This window comes from Peromyscus maniculatus, chromosome 6, assembly GCF_049852395.1.
Source record: "Peromyscus maniculatus bairdii isolate BWxNUB_F1_BW_parent chromosome 6, HU_Pman_BW_mat_3.1, whole genome shotgun sequence".
Classification (NCBI taxonomy): Eukaryota; Metazoa; Chordata; class Mammalia; order Rodentia; family Cricetidae; genus Peromyscus; species Peromyscus maniculatus.
In genome coordinates this window covers 117,671,735-117,690,531 of record NC_134857.1, presented here as the reverse complement: position 1 = coordinate 117,690,531, position 18,797 = coordinate 117,671,735, and the positions used below count along the sequence as shown (strand labels likewise).

At 41.8% G+C, this 18,797-nt stretch overlaps 1 protein-coding gene across 1 annotated transcript in view; it reads left to right on the top strand.

Annotated features, from left to right (window-relative positions):
* Window positions 1-18,797, top strand: part of C6H4orf17 (chromosome 6 C4orf17 homolog) — a 29,745-nt gene that overhangs the window by 3,260 nt on the left and 7,688 nt on the right. The window contains exons 2-4 of the mRNA XM_006970323.4: window positions 6,080-6,295; window positions 11,935-12,138; window positions 14,824-14,888. Coding sequence (XP_006970385.1) covers window positions 6,163-6,295; window positions 11,935-12,138; window positions 14,824-14,888 — 402 coding nt within the window. The 5' untranslated portion in view covers window positions 6,080-6,162. The remainder of the gene's footprint in view (window positions 1-6,079; window positions 6,296-11,934; window positions 12,139-14,823; window positions 14,889-18,797) is intronic.

Sequence of the window (18,797 nt, the reverse complement as noted above, 5' to 3'; positions counted from 1 at the left end):
CTTCTAGAGGCTAAAAAAAATCTACCATGAAAGTATCAGCACATTCATGGGCTGGTGAGAGCCAACTCCTCGGCTTATGGGCCACATCTCAGCACATCCTCACATGATAAGGTGGCTTCTGGGACTTTTTTTATAGGGCACTAATCTTATTCTTTAAGAATTCCACCTTCTTGACCTAAATGCCTTCTGAAGGTTCCATCTCCTAATATTATCATGTTGATGACTAGACATCAACCGAATAATTTTGTGAGGCACAAAAGTGCCATGTATAGCTTAGATTTTGCAAAATTTTAGTGATATATCTGAACAAAATATTTATATGCTGTCTTCACTCTCTAAACATTCATTACACATTAAATGACATCTGGTCAAACTTTTTTAAACCAAGCATACAACATTTCTTTAGAATGAGTGGATGAATCCCAGATCTTCCCAAGGTTCTTCTGAAGAGAAGAAAGGCAGCTGCATCACCCTCTGTTTACCTGTGATACCCTAACCTCCTGGATCAGGTATTCAGACTCACCTAAGAGGACTCATGTGGGACAGACGCATAAAGGGGAAAAACTGAATATTCTAGCTGATATTTAAATCAGCTCCAGCAGATTATAGAAGAGCAAATGAGAACCTAGGAGATCATTCAATTAGTCTGTGTTGATCCCAATTTTCATTCCAGGTTATTGCCCTTCCTGTTACCCAGCTTGTATTCCTCTTCTGTCTTGTAAATTAAACATGAACTTATTTGGCTTGTTTGAAGCAAAGGACCCACACAGGAAGACTAAGTTGTGGAATATTATTTTAACTAGGCAAAGATGTGTCACCTTTGTTTATGCTGTGGAATATTATTCTAACTGTGTAAAGGTGTGTTACATTTGTTCCTGCTGCATTTGTTTAATGATATAAAGATGTGTTACATTTGTTTATGCTGCCTTTGTTAGTGACGTAAAGATGCTTTACATTTGTTTCACCTTGTCTGCCTAAGACGCCTGATTGGTCTAATAAAAGCTGAACAGCCAATAGCTAGGCAGGAGAGGGACAGGTGGGGCTAGTTGGCAGAGAGAATAAGTAGGAGGAGAAATCTAGGAGAGAAGAATGAGAGAAGAGAATGAGGGAGAAAGAGAGGGACATGTTTGGGGCAAGAAGCCAGGCACCTTCCAGCCAATCAGACATGGAGACAGCAGGAAAGTAAGATATATAGAAATGAAGAAAGGTTAAAAAGCCTCAAGGAAAAATGTAGGTGAAGAGAAACAGGTTAAGTTATAAGAACTAGTAGGACAAGCATAAGATAAGACTGAGCATTCATTCTAATAAGAAGTCTCTGTGTCATGATTTGGGAGCTGGTTGGTGGCTTAAAAGAAAGCCTGCTACACTAAGTGTAAAGTTTGATTATAGGCCTGGTGTGGTAGACATTATCCCAACACTCAGAGGGCTCAGGAGAATTGTGAGTTCCAGGCCAGCCTGAGCTAATAGTGAGGCTCTGACTCAAAAATCTATCAGTAAAATAATGTAGTTTGACGATACAAAGAGATTAGAATTAACTCTCCTTGTGATAGTCCTAAAGAGTAATAACAGAATATACCATTTGTGCATCTACTTCCACCAGCCACTGGATGAGAGTTCTACCATGACAGTTAGGGTGTTCGGCCATCTGATCACCAGAATAGGTCAGCTCAGGCACTCTCTCAACCATTGCCAGTCTATAGTGGAGGTATCTTTGTGGATTTCTGGGAACCTCTCTAGCACTCTGCTTCTTCCTATTTCCATGGGGTCTTCATTTATTATGGCATCTCTTTCCTTGTTCTCCCTCTCTGTTCCTGATCCGGCTGGGACCTCCTGCTCCCCTAAGCTCTCTTACCCCCAACCCTTGCCCTCCATTACCCCACCCTCACATCCAGTTTGCTCATGTATATCTCATCCATTTCTCTGTTGTTGGATGATCCCTGTATCTTTCTTAGGGTCCTCTTTACTAGGTAGCCTCCCTGGAGTTGTGAGTTGCAGTCTGGTTATCCTTTGCTTTACATCTAGTATCCACTTATGAGTGAGTACATACCATGTTTGTCTTTCTGAGTCTGGGTTACCTCACTCAGGATATTTTCTAGTTCCATCCATTTGCCTGAAAACCTCATGATGTCACTGTTTTTTTCTGCTGAGTAGTACTCCATTGCATATATGTACCACATTTTATTTATCTATTCTTCAGTTGAAGGGCATCTAGGTTGTTTCCAGGTTCTTGCTATTACAAATAATGCTGCTACGAACATAGTTGAGCATGTGTCTTTGTGGTATGATTGAGCATTCCTTGGGTATATGTCCAAGAGTGGTATAGCTGGGTCTTGAAGGAGGTTGATTCTCAATTTTCTAAGAAAGTGCCATATTGATTTCCAAAGTGGCTGTACAAGTTTGCATTCCCACCAACAGTGGAGGCATGTTCCTCTTGCTCCACATCCTCTCCAGCATAAGCTGTCTTCAGTGTTTTTGATCTTAGCCATTAAGATGGGTGTAAGATGGTATCTCAGAGTCATTTTAATTTGTATTTCCCTGATGATTAAGGATGTTGAGCAGTTCCTTGAATGTCTTTCAACCATTTGAGATTCCTCTGTTGAGAATTCTCTGTTTAGCTCTATAGCCCATTTTTAATTGGGCTGTTGGGTATTTTGATGTCTAATTTCTTGAGTTCTTTATATATTCTGGATATCAGCCCTCTGTCAGATGTGGGGTTGGTGAAGATCTTTTTCCATTCTGTAGGCTGTTGTTTTGTCTTGTTGACCATGTCCTTTGCCCTACAAAAGCTTCTCCGTTTCAAGAGGTCTCATTTATTAATTGTTTCTCAGTGTCTGTGATACTGGTGTTATATTTAGGAAGTGATCTCCGGTGCCAGTGCATTCAAGACTACTTCCTACTTTCTCTTCTATGGGGTTCAGAGTAACTGGATTTATGTTGAGGTCTTTGATCCACTTGGACTTAAGTTTTGTGCATGGTGACAGATATGGATCTATTTGCATTCTTCTACATGTTGACATCCAGTTATGCCAGCACCATTTGTTGAAGATGCTTTCTTTTTTCCATTGTATAGTTTTGGCTTCTTTGTTGAAAATCATATGTTCATAGGTGTGTGGATTAATGTCAGGGTCTTCAGTTTGGTTCCACTGGTCCACAGCCAAGCCCCAGGTGGAGCTCCAGGAGTCCAATGGGTGAAAGAGAGGAGGGATTATATGAGTAAGAGATATTGAGACCATGATTGGAAAAAGCACAGGGACAAATAGCCAAAGTAGTGGAAACACACGAACCGTGAACCAAGAGCTGAGGAGCCCCCATGGAACTGGACCAGGCCCTCTGGATAAGTAAGACAGTTATTAGTTTGAACTGTTTAGGAGGCCCCCAGGCAGTGGAACCAGGACCTGTCCTTGGTGCCTGAGCTGGCTTTTTGGAACCTAGGGTCTATGCTGAGACACTTTGCTCAGCCTTGGTGTAGGGAGGAGAGGACTGGACCTGTCCCAATTGAATCTACCAGGCTGGGCTGACTCCCCAGGGGAGACCTTGCCTTGGACGAGGTGGGAATGGGGGGTGGATTGTGGGGGAAGACTCAGGGGTGGGAGGCGGGAGGAGAGGGGAATCCATGGCTGATATGTAAAATTAAATGAATTACAAAATAAAAATATTAAATATACACCATTTGTTGTTAAGTAATGATACTTTCTAAATTTAATGTTTAAGCATAATTTCTCTAACCTAGAATAACTTTAGAATGCCATCCTAGTTCCATTCTGTTGCTGCGACAAATCCCATGGCCAAAAGCAGCTTAGGAGAAGGGAAGGTTTGTTTTTAGCCTCTAACTCAGAGTCTGGCATTGAGGGAAGCCAGGCCAGGAACTCAGTCAGGAACTTGGAGGCAGGCCTGCTTGCCTTTACAGACAGCGTTACCTCCAATCAAGGACCCCACTTCATAGACGAAACAAGCATAACCAAAACCATGGAGGATGTCGCTTACTGGCTTGCTCACAGACCTCTTGTGCTAGATAGTTTTATGTCAACCTGACATAAGCTGTGAGAAGGAAACCTCAATTGAGAAAATGCCTCCAAAAGATAGGGCTATAGGCAAGCCTGTAGGGTGTTTTCTTAATAAGTAATTGATGTGAGAGGGCCCATTCACTGTGGGTAGTGCCACCCCTGGGCAGGTGGTCCTACAATGTATAAAAAAAAGCAGGCTGAGCACCTGGAAAAGCCAGCCTATGAGGAGTGTTCCTCCATGGCCTCTGTTTCAGTTTCTGCCTCCAGTTTCCTTCTCTGCTTGAGTTACTGCCCTGACTATCCTCATGAAGGAATATGACCTGAGAGTTACTTTTAGTCATGGTGTCTTATCACAGTGATAGAAACCCAATGACACTCATATTTAGCTATACCATCCATAGAGCTGGACCCTTCTACAACATTAGTAATCATGACAGTCTCCCACAGATGTGCCCAAATAGTCCAGCTTGTTCTGGGAAATCCTCATTTGAGATGTCTTTTCTCAGGTGGCTCTATGCTGTGCCAAGCTGACCATTAAAGCTAACTAGAACACACACACAGAGACAAACATAGACACAGACATACACACAGACACATACACAGATACAGACATACACACATAAACATACACACACACACACACACACACACACACACACACACCAAAATGAAATTCTTAAAAGTCATATGTTTTCTGGTAACATGGCTGATAATTTATACACCAGGCATTCTAAAAATATACCCTGGAAAAACTTGAACAGATTGCTGTGGTATAAAAAGATATAAATAGGGACTGATGAGATGGCTCAGTGGATAAAAGTAATTGCTGTATGAGCCTAAAGATCTGAGATCGATCCCCTAACCCAAGGTGGAATGGAAGAACCCGCTTGTAAAAGTTGTTCTGACCTGCACATGCACATTGCAGCATGCATGAGCCCCCCCCCACATATATACTACTACTACTACTACTACTACATAAATGGATAAACAAAAGATGCCAATAAACCAGAAATACACAACAACATCCATTCATTGGACATTTGGTACTACGTGTTAATCTGACCAGAAAAAAAAAAATGGGAATAAAAATGTCTCTTTGCCAGTTCTGGTATGATGAATAACGTTTACATATAACACAGAAAATATACTACATCAAAAACGTCTTCTTAAATTTCAAGAGCAGTATGTCTTTTTAAATTGCATATATTTTATTTATTTATTTATTTATTTATTTATTTATTTATTTATTTATTTATTTATTTATTTATTTATTTATTTATTTATTTAATGCGTGGGGGTATTTTCCTTGGGTTTGTCTGTGTGTCATGTACATGAAGTGCCTGAAGAGTCCTGAAGAGGGCATCAGATCCCCAGGGACTGGAGTTATTGATGGCTTTAGGCCACCAAATGGGTGCTGGGAGTCAAAACCTGGTCCTCTGAAAGACCTCTCTAGTGCTCTTAACCTCTGAGCCATCTCTACAGCTCCAAGAATGGCACGTCATTTTCAGAAGGCTTAAATAATTCTTTTGTATGTTCTGAAACCAGATTCTCACACACACCCCCAATTTGGTTGTGAGTTCATCAAGAACAGTAACATTTTAAAGATCTAGATCTGTGGTGTGTAATTGGTGTTAATCAATGATTGAAAGAATATCTAATATCACTAGATGTTGCAAACACCTTAGCAAATGCTATCCAGCTTATCAGCTGAATGACTAGTGTCATTCCCTCATCTTTTTACTCTCTTACGTGTCTTAGCTGTTTGAAGAATGATATAAATTTGAAAATCTAGGTTTCTTAAAGATACAAAATGAAAGTTCCTTATATAAGGCTAATTTAATGTAAAGCGTTTTGCAGATATGGTATTTGAAAAGCCTACTTTAAATTTACTTCATTAAAAGAAATAATCATGTAAATTAATTGTTCATAGGACCACAGCGATCTTAAATACAATTAAAAGTAAAATAGAGGTCATTCATTTTCACGGATACTTCAATTTTTTTCCAGGGGAACTTATGTTCTATTCTGGTCTGGAATGTTTATAGAAGTTTGATTTGACATTCTGTGTTTTCAAGGTTTCAGCCCATCTGTGAGTGAAGCCAATCAAGCTAGATCCCAAGAACTCCATGGCAACTGGGGAGAGGAAAACCAACAAGCCATGAACTCTATCCTCAAGTCCCCAACATCTTCTCTTTACTCAGAGAGCAAAGGCAGCCACATGATGGCAAGAAATGACAGCTGCTTCCTAGTCAGGCACACGCCTCATCCCAGAAGAGTTTGCCACATCAAAGGTAATAGGACTTCAGCTAGTCAGATATTTTTCTCCTTTGTGCAAAAACTGTAATGTTTACTTAAAGTATTTGACCACTGGTGAAAGAAGGTGCTAAGATATTAGAAGCCAGGTCCTAGTGCCTGTAGACATTTGTGAGTACCTTCTTTGCTAGATATTAGCCCATAGATTGCTTGTGTTGGGACATGGGCCTAAGGACTAAAGTACTCAGAGCCTGGGAAGTCATTCAGGGAGCACAAGGTGATACTGACCAATTGGATTAAATGTATTTTACATTCTTAACTACCTTCACACCTGTATTAGTCAGGGTTCTCTAGAATAATGGAACTTCATGAATGAATCTATCTACCATTATCTATCTATCTATCTATCTATCTATCTATCTATCTATCTATCTATCTATCTAAAGAAGATTTATTAGAATGATTTACAGGCTGTGGTCCAGCTAATCTAATAATGACTGTCTACCAATGAGAGGTTCAAGAATCCAGTGACTGTTCAGTCCATGAGGCTGGATTCCTCACCTAGCCTTCAGTATATGCCAGAATCCCAAAGAAATAAGCTCTAATGCCAGTGAAGGAATGGACTTGCTAGCAAGGGTGGGAAGAAGCAGGCAAAGAGAGCATCTTTCTTCCATATCCTTTATATAGGCTTCCAGCAGATGGTGTGGCCCAGATTAGAGGTGGGTTTTCCCACCTTTAAAGATCTGAATTAAGGGTATGTCTTCCCATCTCAAAGGTCCAGATTAAAAGTGGACCTTCCCACTTCAAATGTTCCAGTTAAGTAAAAAATTCTTTATGGGTGTGTGCCCTGCCATTTTTGAGTTTTAGTTAATTCCAGATGTAGTCAAATTGACAAACAATAAGAGCCATCATGACATCCATGCCAGGATCTAAACATAAGCTATATGAAGTACATTTATGTGCATATATCTGCATACATGCTGGATATGGAACCCAGGGCCTTGCACATGATAGCCAGCCACTCTATTACTGACCAAGTCATACTAAAGAGCATAACACTGTATACATAATAAATAAATAAGTCTTTAAACAAAAAAAGAGCATATATTTTATCGCCTTCTTTTCCTCCTCTCTTCTCTACCTCCTTACCTGCCTCCCTCCCTATCTTTTCTTCCCTTTCCATTTCCTCATCTTTCTGTAGCAAGCCCCTTGGAAACCAGACATTGCCACTGTATTCTCTCAGCTTGTACTGAAGAATAAAAGCACATGTAATTTCTACATATATCTGTGCTCTAGAGAGAAATGGTGTTTGAGGAGGTGGAGTTATCAAGATTACAAAGCACAGGGAAAACAAACAGAACTGTTGGCACTAGATAGAGTGAATCAGTCAGTTCACTCCAGATGGGGGCAACTGTGGGACACCTCCCTCCTCAAAGCCACCTCAGCTGCTGGGTTAATCACTAGTCCTTCATCTTATTCCCTGAGACTCATATTCCTATGAGAGCCACCTTGCTTCCTCAATAAGTAGTCAACAAACACTGACTTGGAGTGACCACACAGGCAGAGCCTGGAAACAACAGTTCTGTGTCGTGGTTATGTGTGTGAACATGAAAGGTGAAGAGAAAGTTGACAACATGGAAAAGAGCATCAGGAAATGGAGCAGGAGGTAGAAATGCAGAGTACAGCTCATGTGGGGAGGAGGAAAGGGGTCACTGGCTGCTGAGCACATTTAGGAAGTTCTGTATATCATGCTACAAAACAGACATCATAGACAGGAGAGGTATGTGTACTCGGGGTTCTCACACCCTTATCTTTGAGCCACTCTTCAGCCCACTGCATTGTGCTGCCTCTGTGGGGGGCCTGCCCCCACCTTTCTCCCCCAGGGTATTCTTGAGGAGTGAGGGATAAGAGATTTAGATAGAAATATAGAGGGGAGAGAGAGACAGATAGAAGCACAGGATATCCTCGGGAAGACCTGGATCCTTACTGGCCCCTTCTATCTCTTCTAAAGGGCTTTTTTAAAAGAATGCCAAGGATTGGAGCAAAAGATCTCCTCCTAGCACAGCCAAGTGCAGATGCTTCCAAACACCTGGTAACCATGCACATGGTCAATTCATCCCCTGATGCAGCCTTGCTGTGTAAATCAGGCTCAGGTCTCACTAGGAAACCTTTGTGGGCTCCCACATGCCTCAACATCCCATTCAAATCATACTTGCTAATATTACTGCTATCCTTATTTTGACAAATCTGACAAACATAATCAGGATGGCCATGATGCAAAAAAAAACCAGAAAAATCAGTTACCCTCATCCAATCCATTCTCTATAAAACCACCACACAAATCATATTTAAAATGTAAAATTGGCCATTTAAACATCTTGCTAAAATCCCTCAGAGGCACATATGATAATATTGTCTAATCCTGTGATGTGACTTCTGTCTTTTATTACTCACCTCACAATTCCCCACCTACATATGCACACACTTTATACTTGGGCTTGTCCAAGTTTCTTGAAGGTGTAACAAGCCCTTTGTAAGTTCTGGGTTTTCACACTTATTTTCTCTATACAGAAAACACCATTAATGATATCTCTCATCTTTCAGGTGTTGCCTTAAATGTCACTTCAAAGAGACGCTCTAGGCCCCATATCCTCAATGTAGATGGTCAGGTGATATTTTGCCATAGTATCCTATGTTTTCCTCTAGAGAAACAAAAGAAACAAAGGAAGCAGAATTAAACAAGAAGGAGAAAGTAAAATGCCACATGGATGTCACAGAGGCCTCAACCAAACCCACAAGGGAGAGCAGGGCTGGGGTGGCCTTTCATAGGGTTCTCAATTCCAGATAAAGTCTCAGCCTTTAAGATAAAAACCACTGATAACAGCTTATATTGGAGAGGATGTGGAACAAGGGGAACACTCCTCCACTGTTTGTGGGAGTGCAAACTTGTATAGCTGCTTTGGAAATCAGTATGGCAGTTTCTCAGAAAATTGGGAATCAATCTACCTCAAGACCCAGCCATACCACTCTTGGGCATATACTCAAGGAATACTCAATCATACCACAAGGACACATGCTCAACTATGTTCATAACAGCATTATTTGTAATAGCCAGAACCTGGAAACAACCTAGATGCCCTTCAACTGAACAATGGATTAAGAAAATGTGGTACATATACACAATGGAGTACTACTCAGCAGTAAAATCAATGACATCATGAAATTTTCAGGCAAATGGATGGAACTAAAAAATATCATTCTAAGTGAGGTAATCCAGACTCAGAAGGACAAACATGGTATGTACTCACTCATAAGTGGATACTAGATGTAAAGTAAAGGATAACCAGACTGTAACCCACAGCTCCAGAGAAGCTAGCTAACAAGGAGGACCCAAAGAGGGATGCATGGATCACCCTGGGAAGAGGAAATAAATGAGATCTCCATAAGTAAACTGGGGATAGGGAATGAGAACATAAGGGAATGGGATGGTTGAGCTGGAAAAGGTATGGAGTGGAAAAGCCGTGAAAGAGATACCATGACAGAGAGAAACCAGGTGCTAGGGAAGTTCCCAGGAATCCACAAAGATGACCCCAGCTTAGACTACTAGCAATAGTGGAGAGGGTGCCTGAGCTGGCTTACCCTAGTAATCAAATCAGTGAATACCCTAACTGTCATCATAGAGCTTTCATCCAGTAACTGATGGAAGTAGATGCAGAGATCCACAGCCAAGCACCAGACCGAACTCTAGGAGTCCAGTTGAAGAGAGAGAAGAGGGATTCTGTGAGCAAGGGGCATCAAGATTATGATGGAGAAACTTAGAGACAACCAAACCAAACTAGTGGGAACTCATGAAATTTAAATTAACAGCTGTGAAGCCTCCACAGGCCTGGACTAGGCCCTCTGCATAGCCAGACAGTTGTGTAGCATGATCTGCTAAAGGGGCCCCCTGGCAGTAGGATCAGGATCCATCCCTGGTGCATGAGCTGGCTTTTTGGAGCCTACTACCTATGGTGGGATACCTTTCACAGCCTTGAGGTGGGGTGCAGGCGGGGAGGGGGAGAGCTTGGACCTGCCTCTACTGAATTGTACCAGGCTCTGCTGGCTCCCCACGGGAGGGCTTACCTTCTTGTAGGAGGGAATGGGAGGTGGACTGGGGAAGGAAGGCATGAGGGGTGGGAGGAGGGAAGAGGAGGATCTGTGATTGGTATGTAAAATGAATAAAATATTAATTAAATTAAAAAAAAACCCTCAGCCTTTATGGCTTCCATAAGCCAGACATTGGGTGGTCATGCTCTGCTGTGCATGAGGGTGCCCTTCATCAAAAGGCAAATTCTCAGACAGAGCCAAAAGCATCAAAAGTTGATACAGCCTTATGTATCAATAGTAGAGACTCATGTTGATGGTCAAGATGGTCTCTGCTTCAGTTCCTGCCTCCAGGTTCCTTCCTTGAGCTTCTGCTTTAGCTCCCCTTTATGATGCACTGTGATGTGGATGTGTTAGCCAAACTAACCTCTCCTCTCCCAAGTTTCTGGTTGTGGTGTTTTATTACAGAGATAGGAAAGCAAACTAGGATAAAGAGTACGCATTTTCTTAGTTAATCACTTCTGTAATTTTAAACTTCCTGTTAAAGGATAGTCATCCACTAAGGAAACAGTTACCCTGGACAGAAACAGCCACTCTCCCATCAAACTAAGATTGAATGTCAATCAGAGAGGAAGGGCCATGAGGACAGAGCATTTGATGGGATCTCAGACAAGGGAGATTTAGAACCTCAGCTGCAGAAGCTTGACTCCCCAGAGCCCAGCTCCATTCCTGAACCCTTTGCTGAGCTGGAGGATATCTTCCTTCACTGCCGGGTTGAATTCACCTCTCATGGACAAGCTGTCAGTTATGAATGTCCCACTGGACTTTCAAACCACTGCCACACTGTTGTATTTGTTCCTTTACACCTTTGAAAAGCGGTTCCTACCTAACTCTTGAATAGATGGAGTCTGAATTCTTTCCTTGTATTTCTGTCTGGTATGAGATTGCCACGTGTGCACATTTGTACGTGAATATGAAAAAAGTGTGAACCAATAATAAGGAAACAAGCTAGGAATGGAGAGATCTATTCCCCCGTGAAATCCTCCAACACACACAATACATATACTGCATGCTTTCTTTCTAAAAACCTAATTAAAAGAGAAATTAGGAGTTTCAATACATGTGTCTGTGTGTAAGGTTGCCTATATTTAATTTCTTATGCAATTATATATTATGTACCAGGGCCAATCACTATTCTAGTGTTTCAAGTATAATGATAATATCTGATAGTGTCTTCAAGAATTCTCATTTCTATATAGAAAGTTACCTTTAGTAAAGTATGAAGTATTTAACCAAATAAAAGCCTTGTATTTGGTTGTATTATCCAGCCATTCATTCAGCCATCAAAGCTCGCTAGCTTTCTGCCAGGCACTGGAGTAGGTACTGACAACAGATAGTAAACAAAATGGGCAAAACACCCATCCGTGAGGCTCACATCCTAGTGCAGCTCTGACAAGCAGTTTACAAACAGACTTAATAAGACTAGTGATAGGTGCTGTAGGAAACGTAAGAGCATTAGGTGACAGTGACTGGGGGGGTATGTTCCAGACAGCTTTGTCAACAAACAAACAAACGGTTATCTTTCTTCTTCCAGGTTTGAACAACATCCCAATCTGCACTGTGAATGACGACGAGATCCCACTTAGAATGCTGGCTAGCACCGGCCAGTTGAACTACTCAGAGAGGAACGAGGCACCTTTAACCAAATTCAGTAATCCACCCAGCACTGCACCCCTGGAGAGCCCCACCCGAGGGCTGTCACCAGTCCGGAATAAAGTTCCCTCAAGACCTCAGTCTGGTGAGTCCCTATAAAGAAATGGAAAATGTTCTTAGGCCGCTTACAAATAACTGGAAAGACTGATTGCCTAACTAGCTGGAGTGACAGATGAGATAGATTATTCAATACAGACAATTTACATTCCTCTAACCACAATTCAGTAAAACACTATTAACAAATACTATTATTGTTTGATGTATTTGGTATAACATCCAATTCTTAGAAGAGTCTGTGGGATAATAGATTTCAAATGTCAACTCTTGACTGGATTTAAAATAGCCTGGAGACACACCTGTGGATATGTTGAGGAAGGTGTTTCTGGAGAACGTGGGTGATCAGGGAAGGTGGGTGGCACCTTTTCACACAACAGAGGTCCCAGACTGAACAAAGAAAGGGAAAGAAGAAAGGAGCCAGCTGAGCATGGCTTCAGCTTCCTCTGCTTCCTGACTCCCAGCTGTCTCCCACTCCCACTGACAAGCCTTCCCTGCAAAGATGGACTTTATAAGCCCAGCCATGAGCCAGAGGAGTCTTTCCCTCTCTAACATACTTCCGACAGACATTTGTGGTGGGAAGACTTCCCAACAAGCGTGCTAAAAGATGGCAGATGGGAGTGGCCAACACTGGCAGGAACAATGGACACAACGGGGGTGGAGATGTGCACATCTTTCCCACAGGACTCCCACCCCCGTAAGTTCATGTCCTGATGGCTCCGGCTTCTGTGCTCACGACACTCTTATTTTTCCCTCCAGCTCACATGCAGTGTCTGGCCTTTAGTACTTGATTAAATAAATTAATAGATGCTTACTGTCTTCCAAGATCCCACCAGATTAGCCTGTCAAACTGTTTCTAGCAGGCATTGGCTTTTCTAGATCAATAGATCAAAAGCTTCCACATTCGTCCAACAACATAGTCCAAAAGTATAAAAGCAACACGTTCAGTTTAAACTTCTGTTTTCAGATTTTTATTTTATGTATATGAATGTTTTGCCTGAACGCATATATATGCATCACATGTGTGCCTGGTGCCAGAAGGGATCAAAAGAGGGCATCAGATCCACTAGACTGGAATTACAAATGGTTGTAAACCACCATGTGCGTGCTGGAACTGAACCCGCGTCCTCTGCGAGAGCATCTAGGACTTTTACCCTCAGAGCTATGTCTCTCTAGCCCCCAACACAGCTTTATGACAGTAATGACCTCACTCCCTGGGTACCAAGTCCTGTCCTGTTTCGTTTTATTGCTGTGACGAAATACTGTGATAAAAATCAGCTTAGGGGGAACGGGTGTGTTTTAGGTCACAATTCTTAGTGGCAGTCCATCGCTGCGGGGAAATCATGGCAGCAAGGGCTTGAGACAGCTGGTCACATCACATCCACAGTCAGGAGCAGAGAGAGTGCATAGCCTGTGCTCAACTAGCCGTCTCTACTGTGAGAGAGTTCAGCGACCCAACCCGGGAATGGTTCTTCCCACTTTCAGGCTGGCTCTTCCCACACCAGCAAAGTCGGCCAAGACAGTCCCTCACCGAAACGTCCACAGGTCAACCTGATTCAGAAAATTCCTCATTGAGACTTTCTTCCTAGGTGATTCTGGGTTGAGTCAGGCTGTCACTGATTTCTAGACCTCAAAACAAATGTTTACACCCCAGTCCTCCCAATGTAATTACACATGCTCAGTTCGCTATACTACTTATATGTTTTTCTTAAAACAGAGTAGTGCTGTTTTCAGCAAGGCACCACTACCTGAACATGGTCACCAGCCATAACACCGTGTTCATTATCATAAGTAACAATCTTTCTTCAGACAGAACTGATGAATTTAGCTACTATGGAGATTATGCACACAAAAAAAATGTTTACTAACAAAAATGGTGCGTGGCTATGGCTTTGGTAAAGGAGCATGCCTTCGGGAGGACATACCTTCATTAAGAAGGGAGGAAGCTGAGCAGAGCTGTGGATGATGTCAGGCCAAGAGGGGTTTAAGGCTGAGAAACAAAATTAAAAATACAATTACAACTCAGTGCAAATCTTCTGTCTTTGGGGCAAACAAATTGTCTATTAAACAAAAAAAAAAACACATACCAATTGTCTATTAAACAAAAGTGACAGACACATGGATAAGAAACGTACAGTAGGATTCTACTTTTACAATCAGTTTAATTGGATCAAAAAAGTGTAGTAGCCAGGGCTGCTGGAAGAGATCCACAATCCTACTCACTTGGGAAGCTGAGTAAGGGGATCACAGGATAGCCTGGGTAGTGGTGTGAGACTGAGATGGGAGAGGGGGAAGAAATGGAGGACTGACAAAAGGAAGGAAGGAAGGAAGGGAGGGAGGGAGGGAGGAAGGAAGGAAGGAAGGAAGGAAGGACAGAAGGAGGAAAGGAAGGAAGGAAGGACAGAAGGAAGAAAGGAAGGAAGGAAGGAAGGAAGGAAGGAAGGAATGCAGGCAGGCAGGTAGGCAGGCGAGTTTCCAATACGTCTTCATCTTATCATTCTGGAAATAGAACCAGTATTTTTTTAAAAACATAAATGCACTTATATAATGTTATTATACTACAGTTTCCATCACAAGTTTTCTCATATGCACACATAGGCCTGAACTGACCTTAATTTAAGTTTGAACAGACCAGTTTATTTCAGCGACTAATACATAAAGCATGGATTGACATTTCTTTGATTTAATTTAAATACATTTCCCGAATTTCTTTCAGAGCCATGTAGAAATATCAATGAATGCTTCAAAACTTCCTGCGACAGTCCCTTAGCGATAAAGAAGGTAAACCAACAGCTGCCTACAGCCAGCTGTCCAGCGTCTGACACCTGCCCTACTTTACAGTCCTTCCGAGAAGTCTCTCACAATATCTCCACTGCTTTATTAAAGTATACCTTTATGATAGAAGATGTTTATATCCCAAATGCACAATTAGCTGGATCTTGACAAGTACATCTACACCTCCCGGCAAAGCACAACCAAAGTCAGGAGCATGCACATGTCCACTAGCTCCGTGGGTTTCCCAAACACAAATGATGATCTGCTTTGTGTCACTAAAGTGGCACAGACTTTTAACTTTTATATAAATGGGACCACATTTGAGTTCTCTTTCAAAGTCTGGTTTCACTCGGTGAGATTATTCTAAGATCCACCCATGTGGCTGTGTCGATTCTTCTTAATGCCAAGGCTTGCTTGTCTCACAGTTATGAACCCAGGCTCATGTTGAAGGGCATCAGGGTCATGTTCGCCTTTTCACAAAGCTAAGATGAACACTCACACATAAGTCTTCATGTACATCCATACTTATTTCCCTCCCAGTCAAGTACAATAACTGACTCTTGGGGTGGTCTTGTGTGAAAGTGGTTTAAAGGAATGGCCGGTGGTTGTTCTGCTTCCCATTTCCTTCATAGCTCACAGTTTCCTTTTTTCCACTTCCTGCTGAAATGTAAACAATTGGCTCTAGTTTTCAGCTCATAGAAATGCGGTTCGTCATCCTAGCAGGGAGGAGGCTGAAGTACGACTCCTGTCTTAAAACAAGCAAGCAAACAAGGTTAACCTAGGGTTGAGTTGTCTGTTCCTTGTGTAGGTTGAGTTCTGACTTTTTCTCACAACTGATGATGGCCGCTTCCCTCTTCTTCCCTGTCATTTATGTGACCTTTTATGGGCTGTGGATGTTCAGATCTCTTTGAAGTTGAGTTGTTGACCATATTGTAATTGTGATATGAAGGCTTTGTACACAATCTATGTAAATCCTCTGCCACATGTGTTTTGCAAATGTTTTCTTTAAATCTGAGCCTTGCCTGTTTGTTTCAAGGTCTCCTCAAAAAAAAAAAATGTTACTTTGAGTAAGGCTTAAATTTCTGATTTTTCTATTTTTTTAATATATATAATTTTTATTTAAAAAAGATTTTCTTTCCTTTTATATGCCAACCCTTCCCCCTCCCTTCTCTTTCCTGCTCCCCCCACCTACTCCCATCCCACCCCCATCCCCTCCTCATAGGCAGTAAGGCCTCCCTTGGGTAGTCAACACAGGCTGTTGTACCATGTTGGCCCTGGGCCTAGCCCCTCCCTCCTGCATCAAGGCTGAGTAAGGCATCCCACCATAGGGAATAGGGTCTAAAAAGCTAGTTTGTGTACCTGGGGTAAGTCCTGGTCCCATTGCCAGGGGACCCACACTATTATGTTTTCAGATTTGCATGCTACCATGTATGTTGTGCTTGACTGTGAGGGCCAAACCTCTGGTGCAGTGCGAACTAGAAACATGGGAGCTGACAGCCGCGCCCTACACTTGATCATTCAGACGTTCATCCTGAAGCACAGTGCTGGTTCTCTCAGTTCAGATGCCCAGACATGACTGAGGCGGCTTCCTTCTGCTTCCAGTGCTTTATCAGACGTGGAGGATGAATTCTGCCAAGCAATGTAATTATAATATATGCAAATGTATTGTTATATTATAATATATTTGTATTATATATTTATATTATAAAACATTTTCTTATATCTTTTCCTGGTTTGCTTTCAGGACCAGTGGGCACAACATAGTAAGTTGGGATCTCTAATATTCTGGAAGATTTTATACAGAGTTGACTAGAATCTTTAAGTAAAGTCATCCAGGCTTGAAGCTTCCCTCCAGTTAAAAGTTTTAAACGAAGAATTCAATTTCTTTTTTCACAGATAAAGATTTGCTTCATATGCTGTTTGTTTCTTCTTTAGTGAGCTTAGGGAGCTTGTATTCTTTTCAAGGAATTTATCTATTTCATTTAACTTTTAAGATTTACTAACACATTTGTTCAAAAAACATTTTTTCCATGAATTTATACCTGCACAGTTGTTTGTCTTCTGGTTCCTAATGATGGCACTCCATGCCTTTCACCCTTGATATGTATCATAGTTAGGATTATCATCACTGTGATGAAACACCGTGACCAAAAGCAATGTGGGGAGGAAAGGGTTAATCTCACAGTTATGTAGAACAGTTAGTTCATCATTAAAAGCAGGATCTCAATCAGGGCAGGAACCTGGAGGCAGGAGCAGATGCAGAAGCCATGGAGGAGTGCTGCTTACTGACTTGCTCCTCATGGCTTGCTCGGCTTGATTTCTTATAGAACTCAGGATTACCAGCCCAGGGGTGGCCCCACCCACAATGAGCTGAGTCCTCCCCCATGGATCACTTATTAAGAATATGCCTGATAGCTGGATCTTATGGCATCATTTTCTCAATGGAGATTCCCTACTTTCAGAAAACTTTTGCCAAGTTGACATAAAACTTGCTAGCACAATGGCCTACAAGTTCTGCTCATCTTCAAAAATAAATGTTTAACTTCATCAGTTATCATCAATGTTTTGGACTTTCCTGTCTCATTGATCTTATTCAAGGACTGTTGCATGATTAGGTCACCTTCATCTTGGAGACGTAGTTCTTAGATGGTCGTCCTTACAAGATCTGTCTTTCAGACAGTTTCAGGTAGTCAAAAAGCTCTTATTTTTCATTATCATACAATGATCTCAAGGCAAAAATGTCTACTACATTCAATGAACTTGTTTCTTACTTCCCTTTACTTTTGATTCCTGTTAATTCCATGTTGTCCTGTACATTCTGATTCTTTTATTTTTTAAAACTCCAATCAGATATTTCAGTTATATCCAATAAGAGGAGTTGAAGCAGAATAGTTAGTGTACACATGAGAAGTTTTCAAAAAGAATCAATCTGAATATGTATGATACAGCTTTGCTCTCCCAATTGCCAGAAGTTAAAGGCTCTTCTCTCATTCTGGTCATCTCAAGCCCAGGTTGACTCAGGTCCTCTTAACTCGGTGTGTCAGTAACACCGGCCACAGTGAAGGTGGTTGGAAGGCCTTTCCTGGAACAGGCTCTGCGATCCAAGGCCTTTGTAGCTCTTTCCACTCAAAGTCCCCATACTCGTTTGTTGTTGTTGTGATTGCTTAAACTGCAGACTGTATTTCCAGCCCACCCCACAACAGGCCTTTTTATTTCCCATTCACCTACTAAAAGCAAGAAAATTAGTTCCTAATTCTAAATTTCCAGCTTTTAGCAGAGCGAGGAAGCACAACTCACACAATGAAGCCTCTTTGCAGACAAAACGGAATCTTCCCCGCTGTCTTCTGGTGGTAAAAGGAATCTTCCCAAGGCAACACAGATCATCCGTGGGAGGGGCTGATTGCTGCCCGGACAACAATATACAAAACGTTTCACGTTCCCATTTAGATTACTATCTTGAATTTCATCAAGGGCTTTAAATGATCTCAACCAAAGTCCATAATACATCACCATCTGCTTTGTCTCCAAACACAAAGGTTTGGTAGAGTTCAGAGGACACTTAAAATTATTAGCATCGTGTTTGCTTGTATGGTTCTCTTATTAAAGAAAAATGTTTCTCTGGCCTTTGATAGGTCTGTGTGTAAAGGCACTTGCTGCCAAGCCTGATGACCTGTGGCAGACACCCAGGACTCACATGATACAAGACAAGAACTGAATCCTGAAAGTTGTCCTGTGACAACATGTATACCATGTTATGCTCATGTGCATGCAAACTCTCTCTCTCTCTCTCTCTCTCTCTCTCTCTCTCTCTCTCTCCACACACACACACACACACACACACACACACACACACACACACACACAGAGTTAAATAAACGTAATTTTAAAATGTGAGCAGTTAATGCTTCTCATTAG